This window comes from Phoenix dactylifera, chromosome 12 (genome assembly GCF_051530095.1).
Source record: "Phoenix dactylifera cultivar Ajwa chromosome 12, Ajwa_hap1_PhDact_Kaust_v1.1, whole genome shotgun sequence".
Taxonomy (NCBI): Eukaryota; Viridiplantae; Streptophyta; class Magnoliopsida; order Arecales; family Arecaceae; genus Phoenix; species Phoenix dactylifera.
In genome coordinates this window covers 8,771,936-8,794,058 of record NC_143201.1, presented here as the reverse complement: position 1 = coordinate 8,794,058, position 22,123 = coordinate 8,771,936, and the positions used below count along the sequence as shown (strand labels likewise).

At 37.1% G+C, this 22,123-nt stretch overlaps 1 protein-coding gene across 1 annotated transcript; it reads left to right on the top strand.

Moving 5' to 3' along the window:
• Positions 1-2,818: 2,818 nt before the first annotated feature.
• LOC103710135 (protein ROS1A-like) lies at positions 2,819-21,026 on the top strand. The gene is made up of 19 exons (XM_008795755.5): positions 2,819-3,084; positions 3,239-3,705; positions 3,862-6,126; positions 6,937-7,027; positions 7,174-8,695; positions 9,558-9,637; positions 10,538-10,622; positions 10,705-10,796; positions 10,911-10,979; positions 11,211-11,247; positions 11,380-11,462; positions 12,043-12,480; positions 12,673-12,709; positions 12,803-12,860; positions 12,949-13,088; positions 15,925-15,990; positions 16,130-16,244; positions 16,328-16,366; positions 20,523-21,026. Exons 2-19 carry the CDS (start codon positions 3,249-3,251, stop codon positions 20,648-20,650), a joined length of 5,802 nt encoding a protein of 1,933 aa, XP_008793977.5. The 5' UTR covers positions 2,819-3,084; positions 3,239-3,248; the 3' UTR covers positions 20,651-21,026.
• Positions 21,027-22,123: the final 1,097 nt, after the last annotated feature.

The window sequence follows — 22,123 nt, the reverse complement described above, 5'->3', positions numbered from 1 at the left end:
AGATCCTAAGGTTTACTGTTGAAGTCATGGGGTCGACTCCTAAAATGTTTGAAAATAGTTGTTTTCTATTTTTGTCCTATGGCTTTCTAAGGTCGACTACGGGGTTCTGGGTCGACTATTCTTCTTCACGGGTTGACTTGAGAATGCGCTTATTTTTAATGCGCTCATTTTTTGAAATCTAGGGTCGACTCCCGAAAAGACTGGTTTCACAACGTTTTTTCTTTGGTCTACAACCATTCTAAGGTCGACTTGACTTGTGTTGAGGTCGACTCTTGCTTAGCAGGAGTTGACTCATGATTCTTTAGAGTCAACTTGTCTTATACAGAACTTCATAAATTTGACTTATATCTTTTCCAATTGGAGTATTTTGAATTGAGATTATATTGACTTCCTATGAGCATTTGTGCGCACTTCAAAAATATTATTAGTAAACTTTTTACTTAAATATTTTATATCATCAAAAATAAATCTTTTGGATCAATAATAATTATGATAATCAAAACTTTTATTTGTAATTACATATTCATAAAACAAAGTCTGTTTAGATTGATATCATTATCATTTATAATATCATGCGAAGTAAATTAAATATTAGTAAGAAGAAAATAAAGCCAGTAATGTGCTGTTTTATTAATTCTGATCCTTGTCAATGAATCCCTTTGCCTAATTATGCAAGTTTTGTGTTTAATTATGATCTCATGCTTCTGATTGGATTTTCTAAACTGTTATACTAAAAAATTGTAGATAATATTTTAAATATTTTTAGTTAGTAGATAAATAAACTATAATAAATAAAATTGAGAGAGTGGTGTGGGATTGAAATATATGATATGATACTAGCAAGACAAATAACCTACTGTGTTATAAGAAGTTACACAGGACTTTGCAGGTACGTAACTCCAAAATTTAATATTTTAGCGTACTTTTCCGTACGTTTGTATATTTAATTATATTATATTTGCATGTTCAAACAACATGTACGACCACAAAACACTAAATTTCAATAAATTATTCTATATATACCGATTTTCCTTTCAAGAAGCAATAAACTCCATTACTTTCGTAGAATTAGATAACATGAACACAAATAAGGGCTGCATCTTTGACGCGAAAGAAGGAATAACTTTTTTTGGCGCGAATTCACGGTTGTCACCCATGCACAGCTGTGAAAGCTCTCCGAACTCTTATCATTCATCAGTACGCACATATCTGAATGCAACAAATGGATGGTCCAACGCTGGATTGGAGCCTAGGAAGATGAATTCCTTTTTTTTTCTCGCGAAAGATACGATTCTGATCCCATGAAGCGGCAGCTCATCTGTCGTATCAATCACTCTAACGAGATTCTATGAAGCCTAGTCGGGATCCTAACGGACGACAGGTAAAATGGAATTAGTTGAGCAGCCAAACGTAATTGGTGGTGACATTTCGCTCGGCGTTAAAGTTATGATCTTATCCACTAACAGACAAAGTTCCGATACAAGTCCCATAGGCGTCTAAATTGAAAACATTATTTTAAAATAAAATTATTTATTCTTTTATTAAAATCTAAAAACTAGTGTAATGAATAAAAATTATGTTATAATCAGAAAGGTCAAACTAAATAACTTCATTTCGGAGGATATAGTTTTTTAACGTATAGACAGAAAATTAAATAATTAATTTTTTTTTACAAACGTACCTACATGTACAATTTTATATGCAATAAAAAAAAAATTCTTACTTGCATAGAGATAAAAGTACACAGAATTTATCCATAAGAATCCTCACTTACTGTTTTTGATTAAATTCGGATATCCTCGGTAGACTAAGGATCCAAATTTATTAAAATCTAATCACAAGAATACTCCTAGTCTAAATAGACACATGGGTTGATCCACTCTAATATCATTTATAATAATCCAGTATCTCACTCAAAAAAAAAATACATATAAGATTTTATCGTCAAAGTGCTAAAGAAAGATTTATCTTTCTTCATGCCACTATTGAATCACTCACTGCATAGATATTAAAGTATTAAAAACTCTATTCTTCCATATGCATAAATCACGAATGAGCAGTGGGTGATCCAATAGTAGTAGCGGCATGCAAGAAAAGATAAATCCTTATTCCATGGGACAATTCTAAAGTTATTTTTGTAAATAGTGTTTAAACTTTTCGCGGGGAAACTGTCCAATGGATAATTTTTGAAATAGAGAGCCCAAACACAAAACACCAAATTTTGATAAATTATTTTTATGGAATTTTAAAATTTTAAATTTAATGTTTCCTGCGGATAAAGTTTAAACTTGTTTTTTTTTGCTAATTAAGTTTAAACTTGTTCATGGGAAACCATTTAACGTATGATTTTTGAAACAGGGAGTCCAAACACAAAATACTAAATATTAATAAATTACATTTAGATAACATTAATTTTTTCATGAATAAAATTTTAAATTAACTCATCTTGTATTATCTACCAACTTAAATCTGAAGCCTCGGTAGATTTGCACCCCACCGGCGTCCTCTAAAACGTTGGGGAAGTCACGGAATTCAACGGCCAGGATTGCATCCACAGTTTTTCACTCCAGCAATCTCCAAAAATCACAAAGAAGAAAGAAAGTGCAAAACGTGAGCAGCAAAACCAGGGAGCGTTAAAGTCCGAGCCAAGCTGTGGGTGGGGCCGGTTTGTTGAGCGGCCCGGAAACGGACGCCTTTAACGGAGGAAACAAACGGCGGGTTCTGGTCGCACGTGACAAGTGTCACCAAAAGCCCATGCGGTCGGTTCCACCTGGGTAGGTATTTCACTCCCCTCCAAACTCGAACAGTAGGCTCCGTTGCCTCGTCTTCTACTGCAACTGTAAAACCGCTTTCCTTTCTTTCTCTAAAGATTACGGTTGATATCAGTCTCTACCCAAAACCATAATATTTGTAAATTATTTATTATTTATTTTATATTTTAAGTTAAAAAGCTGAGTGCCAGCAGAACTCTTCTTCCTCTCGTTGGACGCTTCCTCTCCTCTTCCCTTCCTGCCTCTGAGAGGCAGTTTTTGTTTTTATTTTTTCTCCTTTCCATGGTACAGCGAGAGAGCTCTTCTTCCAGAGGTTAGATTGCTTTGTTTTTTGTTTCGTCTCCTCCGTTTATCATGTGGAATAACTGAAAGAGATCGTAGCGATAGAGCAAGATTCAGTTCCAGAAAACATTCGTGAAGATTTGATTTTTCTGCTGATTTTTTTTTTTTTTTTTTTTGTGTTGAAGTTGCTTTGGGATGGATGGTAGTGGAGAAGATCAGCATCAACGGCAGCAAGATTTGGAGAAGCAGGGCCCCTGGGTTCTGCCTACGCCTTTCTCTGAGAAAAAGACCCTCATCTCAGACAATGGCCAGGGGATTCCTGCCCGCAATTCAATCTCTCCTGAACTAGGCAGTGTCCCTCCCGCCGGTGGAGGAAGTTCGAGCTCCGGTTCAAGAGGTTTCGGCATTCCAGAACTCTATAGCTCAACGTCTGCTACTTCATGTTCCACAGCTTCTGTTCACAGTTACAATGCCAGTGCGCACACAATACCCGTGATCAATCCAACGGCAGGTTTTTCACAAATACCCTTCGGAGCGTTTGCTCAGATAGGTCCTGACAATAAGCTATCCTTCTCGCCGAATCACTTTCTGGTAAATGGGAAAGTCTTGATGATTTCAAGTTTCTCTGACAAGGATGCTAAATATCCTCAGAGTGAGTTCTTTTTCTCTATGTTTTACAGATAATTTCAATTGGTTTTAACCACACATAGCATACATATTCATGTTTTATTCTTCGCAGTTTATCATTGGAATAGATTGTGGATGATCTTGAATCAAGGTACCTTATTATTTAATTGCATCGATGCAGATGGTCTTTCTGCTCCATTTCTTCCAAATCTTAATTTCCTGCCAGCGGAAGCAGCATGCATGAGCATACCAATGGCACCAGCCAAGGGTAAAGAAATACAAGGTTCTGCACATGGTGAACTGGATGGTTTCGTTGAGTTAAACAGTAAGGAGAGCAACCTGGAGACCGAAGCACTGCAATCCTCAGTAGAGGAGAATAACAACAATGTTTCCTTAAAATTTTTAGCACCTGTAACCCCAGATAAGAGAGTGCAAGATTGTATTCCTCCACAGGTGATTAATTTGGTTGGTCAAGAGTCAATTATTGGGGAAAATAATCAGGAGCTACGTGATCAACGCTCAAACTGCAATTCCTCAATGCCAACAACTGGAACCAAGCAAGGCTCTTGTACACAACAGGGAGTCGAACGGCATACACAAACATGGTCGGCTCCTTCTCAACAATTGGAATCTGGAAAGGATGAGCATAGGAATGATCAAGGATTAAGCTCGAAAAGCACACGAAGGCAGAAGACAAGAAGGAAAAGATACATGCCAAAGGTTTTTCAAGAGGGAAAGCCAGCAAAAACCCCGCGGCCGGTAACTCCAAAGCCTGTTACCCCCATGCAAGTCAGGAAACATGAAAATCAGACCAGTAAGAGGAGTTATGTCCAGAAGAAGAAAAGCCTAAATTCTTCAGACACACCCCCACATACTAAAAGAGAAAATGATGACATATCAAGTGCAGAAGGAACAAGTGCTGATCCGCGTGTTGTAAATGGAATCAAACCAGTCAAGCGGAGGTTGAATTTTGAATCTGAAGGTGGAGCAGCAAATGTAAACCTAGAATCAACAATGTCCAATGCACAACCTCGGCGTAGAGGGAGACCTAGATGCACTCCTACTAGCTCCAGAAGTAGATCAATGCCAAAGCTCAGCCAAGGAATGGAAGTGGTGGTGGAAAATTCACCAGGTTGTATGGTATTTGATCTCCATCATTCACTAAACCAAATGCTGCAAGGCTACACAATATTGCCAAAAATTCCAAACTCGCCACCTCAGTCTTCTAAAAGGGGACCATCCAAAGAAACTTTGAAGCATTTTACTGGTAATGCAAATATTGTGAGTAACCCCATTTGTGGTCTACAACCAAAACTGAAACTGGCCAAGAAGCAGGTAAATCGAAATGGACAGGCAGATTCAATTTTAATAGAGGACAATGACAAGGCAGGAACAAAACGTGACTACAGTCATCTTGATAGTTCTCAAACCGGTTGGACACTTTCAAGAGATGCCCACTTCATGCAGGCCAGTAAGGAGATAAATCAGGCTAGCAGATGTGATGAAACAAGCAGCCACAGTTCATACTCCCAAAAGATGCATAAAAGGATGAGGACAGAGAAGCTGGATTTTGAATATCCTCAATTTATGCAACATTGTTCCAAAGAGTTTGCATCTGCAGATGCACAAAAGTCACTGATATCAGATAAAACACAATCTCCAGAGTGCACATTGACATTTGGCCCTACCAAAAGACCGACAAAGAAGAGATCAAAGATACCAGTCCGAGCCCGTAAATTAACTTCTACTGCTACCATCATAGACTGCAATCAACTATTGCCAACTCCTGAAAAGCCACCTGAAGCATGCATTGAAGCCTTGTTTGCAGACAGCTGTATGAGGATGAAAAGAAAAAAGCGCACAAGAAAGGCACAAGCTCATCTTGTCAAGATCATGTCCTTAAATGCGGATCATGAAAGTAAGGTTGAGCCATGCATTTACAGTTCTCTGGAGCAAAAATCTGTTGGATCAACTGCATCAAGAGAAGATTTTCAAGAAAAGAATTTGCATCATCTTCAAATCATTCCCGTACAACAATACCCGATTAGCAACCATGTTCAAGAACCGCCCTACACGTGCCCAATGTCTCAAGCAATTGTTCCATACATAATTAATATGAATGATGTTATTTGGAAGGTACAGGAACTGGACATAGATGCGGGGCAGGTGCACAGTGCAGCTGAACCACAAAATGCTCTTGTTCCTTATGGTGGCAGTATGATTGTTCCATTTGAGAGGCCCTTTGATACCAGCAAGAAACAGCGTGCACGGGCTAAGGTTGAATTGGATGATGAGACACATAGGGTATGGAAGCTTTTGATGGGGAAGGAATGCAGTGATGAAGTTGAAGGATCAGATGAGGATAAAGAGAAACGGTGGGAAGAAGAAAGGCGAGTTTTTCATGGCCGTGTGGATTTGTTCATTGCACGCATGCGTCTTGTCCAAGGTACCATTCACAATGTCTCTAACTATTGACTTTGTCAAGTTATCAATTTAGATACCGTATTGATCATGGTGCATTGACATATAAAGAAAGGAAAGAGATGTTAAATAGGTAGTCCTTCCTAGTGGCATACTAGGTATACCATTCCTGTTTATTTTGCCTCAGGTACCTTGCATTGAAGAAGATAATTCATAATTGGAATAAAGAAAAGCAGGACATATGATGTATCTCACTGAATAATGATACTTTGTTTTAACTGCAATCCAATGGCTAACTTAATTTAGTTTTTTATCAGTGTTTTTTTTTCCTAATGCTAAATCATGATGTATCATGCTTATATGACTAAAAACAAATCATGGAGACAGCGAAATTGCATATCTTAACATCTGGAAAATGAACAAGGATAAAGGCTGTTCCATGAAATGTTTTGTTTTTCTCTGAATTGTTAAACCATAAACGCATACTATGAACATTACATAAAAATGTAGTAAGAACTTATTTCTATTTTGACTTTTCCTAACAAAATTTCATCAAAGAAACCGAAGTGTTAACAAAGGTGATGAAACATAAAAAAAAAAAAAATAATTCTAGCAGCAACTTGGCTAGGAGACAAAATCTTCACCCATCAAACAAAAAGGAAGTTTTGCTTAACATATAAGGTAATGAATCAGAGAGTTCTATGAGTTCAATAACAGAGATTTATGCATATATAGATCATACACAAACATTATCTATTCATCTAATGTTCCTACCCACTTCTGCAAAAAAGTTGAAAAATGTCTGCATTTACAAATTATTTTTTCTTCCTTTTAGGGGAAAGATGCTTCTCTCCATGGAAAGGATCGGTAGTTGATTCTGTGGTAGGCGTATTTCTTACTCAGAATGTTTCAGACCATCTTTCGAGGTAATTTTAAGCTAGTCAAGTAGCAATTCTGTTTAACAGAAGTCAGTCTTCAGAGTGTCACCAGGCTAATTTTTCTTCACCTGGAAGTAGCTTTTTCTCTTCAAAGGTGTTTATTAATTCCCAACTAATGTAATTGTCTTTCACAGCTCTGCCTTCATAGCCCTTGCTGCAAGATTTCCTCTTCGGACAAGGAGTAACAATGCAGATCCCAATGCAGAAAATATGAACAGAACAGAAAAGCAAGATGGAAGCAATCTTGCTTCTGATGCTGCCAATTGTCAAGAAAAAGGGTTCTGTCCGGATGTGTGCGACCAGGGTCCTGTGGAGATCCGTGATGCTGAAAATAATGTGAAAGAAAGTGAAATGGGTAGCACTAATGAATCAATAAGATGCAATACTAGAGGTAACAAGGTAGATGATTCAAAAGTTATAGGTTTGGACATCCACGTAAGAGAGCCAGAGATAGGTTTTGGAACACCACACTACAGAATAGACACCTTGGTTGCAGTAACAGGAAGCACAGAATCAGAAGATAGACAGTCCCTCGAGGACGTAGTTTCATCTCAAAACTCTGTTACTTCACCTGGAATCTCTTTAGACTACCTAATTCAGACAACTGATCTAGTAGGATCAACTTCGGGGTTATACTCTGGAGCCAATTTATTCAATGGAAGTACATCGAATGGTCTGGGGAATACTGCATTACTTGAGGAGAATGTGTGCATGGCAGATACTACCCAAAAACAGGAAATGGACAAGCATGGCAATGACAGAGTTCTGTCAGAAGAAAATTGTAGTGAATATAATAAGGAGGCACATGAAGGGGGTGAAAATATTGCAAAGACTACTTATGGGTTAAATAATCTCAAAAGTGCTTGCAGATCAATTAGTTATGCACCTGACTGCCATCTCAAATGTTCAGAACATAATACAAGTGGTGTGCCTTCTGTTCCTTCTGCAACTTCTCCTTCTGACAACTTGAATTTCAGGTCAGTGGGCATGGAGAATATCAATGTTGTAAGAGAAGAAAACATTTCAAACTTGCTATTTACTGCCTCTGAGACCATCAAGACTAATAACATCAAACACTGTAACCTTTCATCAGAAAATACAACTAATTCTGCAGGCGAGCAATCAGCATTGCTCTCTAAAATAACAGAAGCAGTTGATTCATGTGCATGCATAAGCAGATATTCCTTGCAATCACCAACTTGCTCAAGGGAAAATCAAGATAGAGTTAACGTTCAGCAGGAAGATTTCCCAAATGAAAATGCTCAACATGTATTTGATGATCAAGCTCAAATACCATACATCCAGGAGCATCAAACATGTTTGAACTCATGTAATAATGAAAGGGAAACTTTAGGGGCTGCCAAGACAGTTGAATCTAATTCAAAAGATGAAGTTTGCAGTTCCCAAAATGTTCCAACAGAAACAGCCAAAAGCACATTAAGAGCAAAGAAGGCAAAAGTTGAGACTGAAAGGCCAGAGACTTTTGACTGGGATAGCTTGCGAAGACAGGCATATTGCAATGGTTATCAGAGAGAGAGAAGCAGTGAGAGAATGGACTCACTGGACTGGGAAGCAGTTAGGTGTGCAGATGTAAATGAAATTTCTGAAGCCATTCGTGAGCGAGGAATGAACAATGTTCTGGCTGGGCGAATTAAGGTACAATTATAAATGCTAGTTATCTGATGCCATTATTGGGACATGATGGACAGGCACATGTTATGTAAGAAAGTAATAACAATAACAATAAGCATAACAACAAAAGCAACAATAATAACAATTTGATCATATACTCATATGATGTTGAAGAAACACTAGCTTCATTTATGAACAACCAAAATCAACTTCACTTTTTTTTGTCTGTATGTCATGCACACAGTTGTAGGTTTTACTTTAGTATCTTAAACCCCTTGGCAGCCATACACTGAATGACCAGGTCACTGGGGATTCAAGTAAATATCATTATTGGTGGGTTTGTTTGGTATTTTATTATCACATCACTTGCTCTTGCAAAAGATTTTATAAGAACCATCAAATAAGGCTTCTTACTCTCCAAATGATGGCAGTCAACAAGAAGTTCAAAACATCAATTTCAAACTCACCATGACACTGGCCCCTTTCGAAAAATATGAAAATTAAAAAAAGGGACCTTTCAAGCTGTTGTAAAGATGGATCTTTCCTAGCTTAACATTATATAACTAACCATCTCTTTTACTTGATATCAGCGCATAGTTCTACTGTAATGTAATTAAAATTAATTCATGATATAGAATTTTAGATGTTGACATTATATTCGTACACCTAAATCAAAAATTTAGAACTAACAATAATTCAAGAAGGCTCAACGGAGCATGAGAATATGCTCCTTGTGGTAAGAAATTGTTTAGTGCTATTCATTAATGCAATTAATGGAAATAATTAAACTAAATTGTTTCAGTAGTTTCTTTATGTACCAAGCACCTCATGCATATCATACAAAACTATTACTGTTTCTAATCACAGTCCACTGATGTTATCTCAGGATTTCCTTAACCGTTTGGTTAAAGATCATGGAAGCATCGACCTTGAATGGCTAAGGGATATTCCACCAGACAAAGCAAAGTAAGACCAAGTATATAGTTAAATTCTGGGATTACTTTTTTCGCTTTTACATATGAAAATGTTGCTTGGGTTTCCACTGGAACAGACAAGACATTCATGAACTATTTTTCCTGCAAGTGCATTTGTTTAGTAGATCTATCTGATTTCATAATTTCTAGGAGAAAAAGTTTGAAAAAATAATTTTGTAGCAACCTAGGACCTCATCCAAAAGGCTAGTTGGATGGTATTATTTGAGTTCTTTGGCCTTGTATAAATATTCAAGATATACCTAGTACATAACCAATATAGGATTAAACACAACCACACAAGTGCTCATATACTCTTCCTGTTTAAGACCTAAATCCATTCACAAGTACCACAAATCCAATCACAAACAACGTAATCAATATATGGTCAGCCCAAATGGGCCCATGCTACAGTGTCCCTTAGTCCACATAGTGCATGGGCCGGGTCCACTCTAATACCATTTGTAACATTCTAGGAACTCATCTGAAAAGCTAGCCGAAAAGTATTATTTGGGTTTCTTGACCCTATACAAGGATTCAACATCTACCCAGTGTATAGCTGATGTGGGACAAAACACACACCCACAAGGGTCCTTACAAATTTAAAATAACCAAAGTTCCTTTTTATGCTAGGAAAACAACGCAAAGAAAAATTATTACCAGGGTGGAAAAGAGAAGTGATTAGGCTCTCTTAGTATAACTAACATTCTGTCAGGGAGGGATTTGGATTTGTATCAGACAAGAGAGAAGGTCCCTCTGATAGAAGATGTAACCTTGAAGAAAGGTTGTTGTAGTAGGATTCATAGAATCAAAATATTGCATAGGTTGAGGCTTGCTGATCTGGATCAAAAATATTTATGACTTGAAACTAACTTAAGTACTGTGATGCTTACAGGGATTACCTCCTAAGCATACGAGGATTAGGACTGAAAAGCGTTGAATGTATTCGCCTTTTGGCACTTCATCATCTAGCTTTCCCAGTAAGCCATTTGTTCAAGAAATTGCTCTATTGCAAACCTTTTAGAAACTAGAAGTTAACATGCAACTCTATTTGCTGATCAGGTTGACACAAATGTTGGTCGCATATGTGTAAGGTTGGGATGGGTACCACTTCAACCCCTTCCTGAGTCCCTTCAGTTGCATCTTCTAGAACTGTAAGTGTGTTTACATCTATGGTTGCCAATTCTTTTTATATACTTATGTTGAATATGTAAAACAGCTAGTTCATGACAAAACATTCTAATGCTTCCTTTCCTGTCTTATCAAAGGTATCCTATGATGGCAACAATTCAGAAGTTCCTTTGGCCCCGGCTGTGTAAACTTGATCAAGAAACACTGTAAAATCTTTAAATCTAATCCAAATAATTCGCACATTTTATAGATGTTACTTTAGTGGAACACAATGCAGATAATGATCCTTTTTTTGCTTTTAAAGTATGACAAGCTTTCATATATGTTTTACCTATTCAATACGAAATGCATTACTAAAAAGGATTATGCAGGTATGAGCTACATATACATGATTACTAAAAAGCTTTCATAATCACACCATATACATGATTATGCAGGTATGAGCTACACTATCAAATGATTACTTTTGGAAAGGTATGCCCTTGAGATGATATAGTAAACAGAATCATATTTACATGAATATGCAAATTATTTTGAGAGAACATGAATATACAAATTAATAGTTCAAATAGGCAACCTGATGCGAGTGCATTGAGTATCATGCAGGTATTCTGTACAAAAAGCAAGCCAAATTGTAATGCATGCCCAATGAGAGGAGAATGCAAACACTTTGCAAGTGCCTTTGCAAGGTAAGTTTCTTAAATTCTAATAGATCCATACTGGTATAATACCATCAGTGGTGGATGATTGCATGAACAATCATGAAGATGAACACATCTGATTCATTATTTGAATGCCTGTGCATATTCAAGAGCAAGTTATACAAATAAAGTTGGAGATTTCATAGGCAAATACAAGATTATTATCAAGTTAAATGAGATTATTTTTAATCATTTTCAGAAGATCATAATTCTTAAAAAAAAAAAAAAAAATCAAGGCAAGAAATTGCAAACCATTCTGGAGATATTGAGGAAACAATTGAGTTGATGATTCATTATTTTCAGTTTGTTTGCGACTTTATAAATGATTCGTGGAGATTATTTGGTCCATAGACCACCTGAATCTTTTACTGACCCTTGGAATATGATTGGAATGGATAGATCACTTGGCAATTGAAATCAATATATGTTAAAGCTCCAAAAGGCTCACGATTATAACACTTTGTTTTACATTCCTATCATGCTTACAAGTTGAAACATCAACTTCATATATGAATGTCTTAGGTACGTATTTTAAAATAATGTCATAATGTGACTATCACTGATGCAGTGCAAGACTTGCACTCCCAGGACCAGAGGAAAAAAACATAGTGAGCTCAACAACTCCCCTTGCCTTCAGAAATGACAATATTCACATTTCTAATCCAGCACTCCTACTTCAACCTGAGGCAAGCAATTTCTCACAAGGGGTTACTGCTAATAATTGTGAGCCTATCATCGAGGAGCCAGCAAGTCCAGAACCAGCACATATGGAAAATCTTGAAACAGACATTGATGATGTATTTTATGAAGATCCTGATGTAATTCCTACAATCAAGCTCAACTTTGAGGAGTTCAAAAGGAACTTGCAGAATTATATACAAGATTATAGGATAGAGGACCAAGAAGGTGACATGAGTAAGGCTATAGTGGCTATCACTGAAAAGGCTGCTTCAATCCCTATGCCTAAGCTAAAGAATGTGAGCCGCCTCCGAACAGAGCATCAAGTGTATGTACCTATAACTTCCTCGCTAGCATAGAAGCTTAGAGGACATAGCCATTATGTATGTTTGTGCGTGTGAGAGAGAGAGAAAGCATCATTTTATCCCTAAAAGGCAATGAAGTGTTTGATTTAGGAATCAGTAGTATAGTCCCAGTTGCAGAATAATGTGAGCTAATTACATTTTGTGCCTGGTTGCAGATATGTTATTCCAGATTCACACCCTATATTGGAAGGGGTTAGTCATGTCAATAAAATGACAACTTTTTTCTTCCCTTTACATGGTTGTGAACTTCTTTTCTAATTCTTCTATCTCCTGAATGAATTACAGCTCGAACAAAGACAGCCTGACGATCAATATCCCTACCTCCTCACTATATGGACTCCAGGCAAGTAATGTTAGTATCCTAATGTACAACAGTATTATGCTTGTACACTGTATCTGACTAGCTGTTTATGACCAATGTTAAATAATAGGTGAAACTGCAGTATCAACTGAGCCACCAGAAACATGTTGCAACTCTCAAGACACAGGTGAACTGTGTGACAATAAGACATGCTTTGCTTGCAGTTGTAGACAAGAAGAACAGGCTCAAACAATCAGAGGCACAATTTTGGTAATGCTTATAATTTACCATTCATACAACATATGCAAATAGCTCAAGCAACAAAGAAACAATGGATGATCATAGAGAACCGACAATCTAGGAAGGAGACTGTGATGCTTAACCAAAGATAAGGCCCCCCGGTGAAACCTTAAGTTATTAGGCAACCAAGTCCCTAATAAAATTGGCTAAATAAGAACTACTATATGTCATGTAGATAACACAGGCTCAAATAGCAGCTCCCACAAATATGGAAAAGGCAAAGAGTGAGAACTGAGTCAGGAATATTAGTACAAAGATAACAGTTGTGGAGAAGGTGAATTTGAGTAGGGCGTGTTCTGGCAGCAATATCATGCTTCTGCATATATCCTTTGGGGAAATCCTTCCTTCAGTATGTTGTTATAAGGTACAAAAGCAAGCCTCTAGTATAGTGAATTTATTAAAGTTAACATTATAGGCAGTCAATGATCTCCATCTATATGAAAGTTATGGTTTTCTGTAGGATTTCATAATCTCTGGGGGTCTTAGAACTTTACAAGATTCTATATTTCTCGAACAATTTTGTGAGTTCTAGTGTTTCCCTGTTATTTTTTGATTTTAGGAATCAAACATTAATGGAACTGTTCTAGTCTTTTCTAGAGGATATACTAGGGGTTCTATCCTAAGGTGAAAGTTGGAGCTCAGGAATTAGGATTCTCTAGTAGCATAGGATTGTTAACAAAATGTCATGGTGTAAGATGTGGGTGTTCATGAATTAACAAATAGGAGTGCTAGATGTTTTGAGATATTTGAACCATATGTGATGGATTGACGAGCTATTTCAAAAAAAAAAAACAATGGTGCAGTTAAACCCAGATCATAAGTAAAGAATGCCCGAACTAAATTTAATACAAGGATTAACTCCCCTTGTTCTTCTTCTTCAAAGAGTCAAGAACTTGTCGATTTTATTTATAGTTGGAAGAGTATATTGATCATTTTATCTTAGGTGGAGTGGCATGAATATATTGGAGAAAGGAATAACAACTTTTCTAGTGGCATTTTGATCATGTAATATGACCAGGTTTGAAATAGGTCCTTCTTTCTTTAAAAATAAGGATTTTATAGGAATTTGCTTGTTGAACGGGTTTATTGTTTCCTTTAATTTGAGAAAGAAATTCAATGATTGATGAATGATTTGAAGTACAGCATTAAGGTTTTTACATTTGAGAGGGAGTCATGTGACATGAGTAGGTGGGTGAAGTTCTTTATTTAAGGGTAAGAAAATTATTAAGGTAAATAATACTTTGGTAGTTAGCAATTGTCTGCATGTTATTCTTTCTCTTCTTTGTTCTCTTTCATCTCATAGAGAAAAAGTAGGTGGAGAATAATTGTCATCTTTCCACGTGTTATGGAGTAAATTATAATAAGCAAGATTAGAGGAAGGGATTTTATGAGATGTGAAAAAATTAGTGTAAGATTTAAGCCTGAGCTTGCAAGGATGGGTGTTTTGTGGGATGATTTCTTACATAAATATCGGAGAGTTAACTCTACTCCAGAGGCTTCTTGTTCTCAAAAAGTTAAAGTTAGTGTAGGGCTTAGTATGAGAGGGGAGATAATGTTAGATGATATGTTCATCTGGTCTAGATAATAGCTCTACAACAAAAGACATTTGGTGTACAAATGTACATGAAGGAATTCTGTGGGTAAGTGAAACGTTAGTAGCAGAAAGCTTCCATTTAGCTGGCACATCCATTTTGGAATCTCAGATACTTGTATCTGCATCCACTTTCTAAACATTTCTTATTCTTTTTTCTTTTTTTTTTGCGAGAATCACTTCGTCATTCCTTCTCTCTGTACTTGCAGCCGCTTGATTATACCAGAACCTATTGGCCTAATATGTACCTCTCCTCACTAAGGCTATTTCTACACCTCCCTATGAACAAGGGTCTAGATTGGAATAAGGACAGGCTCATAAGATGTTTTGATTTGGGCATGTATCATTTGACTATGAATGTTATGCAGATAGGAAGGCATGTTTTAAATAATATGTGATAAGTTAGCTTAAATAGAAACAAGAGTGGGTGAGCTTACCCTTAGGACTTGAGGACAATGTCCACACCTGAACAATTCACAAGCAGATCAGGACTTAGTATGGTTCCAAATGGTAGTAAGTGATCAAGTGTGGAGATTTTGCTTTTGTTAAGAAATAGCAGGTTAAGAGAAACAGTAATGTTGTTTTGGACAATATAAGGAGAGAGAATTAAGAGTAGGCTGAGTCAGTAGTTGGAAGCCATGCTCAAAGCACCACAGCATACATTGCAACATGGTACACTGTACCGGCCCAAATTGGACGGTACCGTACCATACCGGTTTGGTATCAGTACCCAATAGAGGTGGCGTACCGACACTCGGTAGACAAAAAAATACTGTACCATACCGACACTGTGTTAGTGTGGCATTGGTATAGGATCCAGTACTGAGATGGCGTACCTTGCATTGCAATGATATATATATGATAAGGAATCTTATCAATCAAGTTCCTGTGATGTGTGAGTATGGACTTAAAAGCAGTAGTCAATGCTCAAAAACTAAGATACATAATGATGTTTAGATTAGATATTGAGTAAGCTTAAAGTAACCAGTGTCATGGAATTTTTATTAACATGCAGTCCTCTACAGGATTCTGCCAAGAGTTCAGATTTGGGCAATGCTTATGGATACAGAGACATGGAATCTTGTTGGAACTTAAAGATATGAGGGTTATCAACTAGGAAAAAGACATACATGACTTTTGTCCATGAATTAAAACTGGTTATTAAGGAGCATGAATTCACATGTTTATTACTGATTAAAACCTCACCATGAACAGATACCATGTCGAACTGCAATGAGAGGAAGATTTCCGCTCAATGGCACTTATTTTCAGAAAAATGAGGTAACTGCAGTTTTTGTTTTCTCATTATAATTTACTGTTACAATAAGACATTGCAGTTGAGGAGGGCAAAGCAACCCAGACTAATACTCCATATTTTTCCATTTTATTAGCCTATTATAACAAATGTAATAATGTGCAGGTATTTGCAGATCATGAGACTAGTATTTCCCCTATTCATGTTCCTAGGAAGTGGATATGGAACCTGCCAAGGCAGACTGTTTACTTTGGAACATCTGTAACATCAATATTTAGAGGTAGTGAATTGGCACACTTGTATTTAAAAAAAAAGTTATTGTGATAGACAATATTGTGACATCAATCTATTTATCTGTGTTAGGTCTAACAACAGAAGAGATACAGCAATGCTTCAAGAGAGGTATGAAATTATAAGTACACTTTTCACTAATAACTTTCTGTAATGAATGCTTTTGTTTCAAATTGAATTTGGGTTCTTGGTAAGAAAAGTTACAAGACATATACTTGAAATTAAGATGATAATGAAGTTTAAGGCTACAAATACTGAATGACAGCATTTTCTTTCTTTGACCACTAAAATTTTACAAATAAGTGTCAAGCTTTAATTAAGACTCAAACTCGATCAAATAAGAGCTTTTAAAAAAAAGAAAAGAAAAAGAAAATTGAAGAAGGCTATGCTCTGCTAGATCCACAGAACTACTTACATGATTGTATGTTGTTTCTGCTGGTAACATTGTTTTTTGCTAATTATAAGATATTATGAGGACCAAAACTCCTTATTATTAAACAACTAGGCTGATATGTAAAATGACTCAAGAATGCATTATATTGTGGGATTTAAACAATCAAAACTACAATAACAATCTTGGGGAGATTTGACATGTTTTCATGAGCTATTATAGGCACCATTCTTGCCCCTGAAGTTGTGATAGAGGCCCAAGCACTCACATTAAACAGGAGTTTTAAGTGGTAAATAGGGATGTAGTTTGTTACAAACTGAGTCATTTAAAGAATTGTCAGAAATGACTCAAATATCTAAGAGAGACAGACAAATTAATACTGCAAAATGACTTTGGTTGTCTTCCTTCATCTGGCAAACTGTGGAAGCAATAACTTTAATGAAATAGATGGCATCAAAATAGAGTGGAAGATCAATTTAGCAGAATTAGTACCAAAAAACCCTTTTTGAATGCTTGTAAAAAGAAGTATGTGAAGTACGAGATGCAGGTGATTTTCCATGAAAGTCAACCCCATTATTAGGTTTAGAGCCTTAACAGATCATAAGGTATGTCTTGTTTTAGGCAACAGATAAACTAGTGTCTTCAAAATGTATAAATATTAAAAGGCAGAACAATGGGGCAAAGGCACTATTAGTAGATATCTTCTACCATGTTCCATGTCTACTTATGTTTCTTTCAGAACACTGATAGGAATAAATTAGCTGTCATTGATATCAAATTAAAGCAGAAGTTGATACATTTCAGATATGTATTTTCAGTATTAGGTTATTATACTTATGTCTTATAGTTGGTGCCATGATTTTGGTCTTTCAAACTCTGGTAATAAGCCTGATATCTATCATACCCTCTCTTTTTTTATACTTCTTATTTTTAAGCCCATACTTCTCTAATGAATACCTATAGTAGTTTCTAACCTTGAAATCTCCATTTAGTGAATCCATCTGTAAGGAGAATCGCACATTGACCCTTAATCTCCTCTAAGCATGTTCAGTTGCCTAACTCTAGACCATGTTGTCAACTTGGAATCAAATAAAATGACAGCACACGCGGACGGGTGCGGGAATGGGAAGGATGATTATAGGGATGGTGGGCGTGATTATATTTTTTTCTCTGGATTGTGGCTGCGGATTGAAAGGGAAAGGGATGTGAAATGTGATGAAAATGGGAAAGGAATACTCTGATACCAATTGACGCAGATGGGTGGAAAGGTTGCTGGATTTTGGGAGGGTGGCTGATCTCTCTTCTTTTTTTTTTTCTTCTTCAATGGCGGCTAGGGTTCTTGTGGATGGGAAAGGAAGAAGATGTTGGAAGAAGATGGCTAATGGGTTCAATTGGATTTAATGATTGGTGGCTGAAATTGGGAGATTTGTGCTTGTTGTGGCGGCTGATATTGGTTGGGTTTGGGCGTGATGGTTGTTGGCATGGATGAGGATGTGGAGTCCTAAAGGGTTTAGGACTCTAAATGGACGTGGGTAAAGGATGGCGTGAAGGAAAATTAGGATAACTATGAAATGAATGAGAGAGTTTCACTCTCACTCAATCCAATAATTGGCGGGAAGAGTTGGATGGCGTCTCACCTATCCTTCTTCAGCCCTTCTTGGCGTTGCACCAAGGAAGAAAGGATTCTCTCCTCTCACATAGCACTCAATTTTTCTTCAAAACACTAATTTGAATTTTATTCTTCAACCTCTCCTTTATATAGGGTAGGAGGTTGGGATAAGTTGGACTCTTACAATCTGAATTTTTAAGAACTCCTTTAACAAGGACTCCTACTTGAACTAGGACTCCTACTTGAACTAAGACTCCTACTTGACATGGAGTCTTTTAAATCAAACTATTGACTAAATCAAATAGCAAGAAAGGACTCCCACTCGACTTTAGACTCTCCATGGTGCATTGACTAGAGTCCAAGTCGGCTAGGATTCCTCCCACATGCCACAAGAACAAAATGGACTAAACTCCAACCAATCTAGGACTCTTCCAACACCATGGACTCAATCTGATTTTGGGCGTTGGACACTTGGACTCAAAGGGGACTTGACATGCCCAACATATGGACTCAATCTAACATTAGGCACACCCAATGTCGAACCCAAACTCCTTAATTCAAGACTCCTAATCAACTTGGAATCTTTACATGACTAAGAGTCCAAATCAGCTAGGATTTTTTAATTGACACTTGACTAAGAGTCCAAATTAGCTAGAACTCTTTTAAACGACTCATGGACTCTATGTGACTCGACTTATGGACTCGTTGTAACTTGACTCATACATACACTGCATCATGGTTGCTGGAAATCTTGGACCCAATGTGTTCTGGTGCTGAAACTTTTAGATCCCAATGTGATTCGATGCATAACCATGGAGGGGACTCAATCTCCACACACACCCTATGCTTGGGCTCATGTTCCTGCATCATAAAAACACAATTTGAATTGCTAATATTAAGGTTCGCCGTCTCGGTTCCAGACCCCGTACCCATACTATTCTATTACAGTGTCAGTACGCGATACGGTACAGGACAGCAAAGCTTACCGCATGTCGGTATAGTACGAGACTATATACCAGTTCGATACTGATACGGTACGATACGTCCGGTATAGTATAGTACCGACCAGTACGGCGAGCCTTGGTTGATATGATTCAAGTTTTTTTATTTGAATTTTCATTACTTCAACCATAGTAGATTTACAGCATAAGCTAAAAATAATCTCAACCTCTAGGTCCTATCTGCAGAGATTGGTGTTCAAGCCTGCTAGATTAGGAGAAAATTCTCTAAATGATAATTCACTATATGCAGGTTATGTCCACCATATATGACAGTTTGTCATACCGTACCGTACCGGACGATACTAAGCGTACCGTACCGTACTAGTTCAGTACCGGTACCGGTACCGGTGGCCTACCGACCCTCGGTACACCAAAAAAAACTCCGTACCTACCGTACCGATACTATGCTAGTGTGGCACCGGTATGAGGTGCGGTATTGGTATAGCAAACCTTGGCCATAACTGATTTATGATGCTTCAATTAAAAATGATATATGATGAGTCTAGCTTGCCAGCACAATGATTTCACTTATATCAGAACCCAGAGAGTAACTATCATGCTTGCACATAATTTTTATGCAATTGTAATTTTTTTAATAGTTTCAAGTAAATACGTGGGTGTTTCGGTGTACATGCAAAAATTGAAATCCCTGTTTGGCTCATACAGTCATTACAATATTTTGATCTAATTGGTTTTCGTCCAGTAACAGATTCAGAATGTAAATGGATCTAACTAATACTCGATAATACCGGCGACCGTAACTTTTGTGCTTATCATAGAATACATTAATTGTACGTACCTTTCACAATTAAATGTAAATTCCATCATGTTTGCGCATGCACACACACGACCAATATTGTGTCCCATTGACCAAGACAAGTCTATTTGAAAATTGTAAAAAAGAACAAATGCTTACATATATAGCATTGAGTCAGTCCCCTATATTTAAAGCCAATACAAAGTAGTGAACCACTGGCAGCAGCAGCTTCACAAAGGTTAGCTTGGATAAGCTAGGCTGAAATGCCAGATTGTACTAGAAAGCTGGTCCAAATCTCTGAGAGGCGATACTTAGTCAGAACATCACATCCTATTGTCAATCTTTTTTCAACTCAATTTCATATAAGTGACTTATAGTAACAATATAATGCACTAGATCTGAACAGCATTTAATGCTCTAGCTTTGAGCCAGGGGATTGTGGGTAGTGTTATTTTAACCTCTCTATCTCTTGCTCATGCTTCCTTCGGCAAAAATAAATTGTCTTGCAGGAAATATTTGTGTGAGAGGGTTTGAACGAGAAACAAGGGCTCCAAGGCCACTTAGTGCAAGACTTCACTTCCCGGCAAGCAGAGCACCGAAGAACAAGAAGACACCGGTCAAGGAAGCAAAGAAGTAGGTTAAGCAAAAGATGGCAGGTGAACAGCCCTTTCAAAGAATGGATCATTGACCAGGATATTCTTATATGGCACCTCTATAAGAGAAGCCAACCAGATGGCTTCACATGGCGCTCATTCAGAAAACTAGTGTAATCTTTAACATGCTTATTATTTCATTGCATTCTAGAAAAGGATCATTCGTGTTGGAAACTGAAGGCATGGTGTAAACTAGTGAGAGAGGGTGGTTATTTCAGAAACTGAGAAGTTCCAATCAATTTGCTCTGTACAATATGTAGCATCCGAGAGGAATTGGCCCATTCGGCGGTTTCCACCAGAACTTCTTGACAGAGGAATGTAGTTTAATTCCAATTATGTTTGATGCCGTATGACCAAAAACTCGATCTCTTTCATTTCTCAAAAATTTTAAGCATTGGAGATGATAAAATTTATACAATTGCAACTGAGAAATCCACTATTTTATGAACTTCAGAAGTCGCCTATTTTTGAGAACTTTAAGAACTAAAATACTAAAGGTGTCAAATCTATGCTAAGCAAGGAAAATTGCCATGAAATCTGCAATGCTCTGGATCTTGAAGAAAGAATATGTCTTTCTTAAGTTCTGTGGAATGAATAAAGCATTAAGGGCTCGTTTGGTTCGCGAGAAAAGAAGGGAGGAAAATGTGGTCAACGGAAAATTAATGAGATATCTTTTGTTTGATTGGAGTTTTCAAAGAAGAGAGACGGAAAAGTTGTATTCCCATGGGAATATGATTGCCACATTTCATGGAAAAGTCTTTTCCATGAGAAATATGGAAAAGTTACTTTCTCATGAGGCGAAAATCACTCTATTTTTATTTTTTTCCAAAAAAGCCCTTCAGCATTAAAGAAGCATTAAAAAGACATTAAAGATCTAATTTTTATTAAGAAAATAATAAGAATTATACATAACTTTCCTAGGAAAGTGGATAGTCAACCAAACATAAGCACTTTGGAAATTTGTCATTTTTCTATGGTCAATCAAACATGCCAAAAGTACTTTCCGAGACATTCTCTTCCTAGGAATCTGCTTCCCAGGAATCATATTCGTAAAATGGAAAATACTTCCCGCGAACCAAACGGGCCCTAAAACAATTGCAGAGGCACCATGTGATCGTGACAAGTTAGTAATAAGGGCCTGTTGAAGTAATTGGCAGAAGAGAGAGTCTTCCAATCTAGGAAACCCAGAGAAATACAGGAAATCACCTATGAAAAGGAAATTGAAATGCAGGAGATCACTTGAAAAACAATCTAATATCCCAAGTTTCAGGGATTGTGCAATCTGGGGCTTCTCCGGTGGTATCAATCTTTCCCATCACTATGACTCTCTTCATGTTTAGCTATTTGAGAAGGTAATTTATGGAAAGTTCATCCACACATCCAACCAGGCCTTAGGGCAGGTCAATTTGGATGCAGCAATAAATTTTCATCAAAACATTGGATCATACTTTGGATAG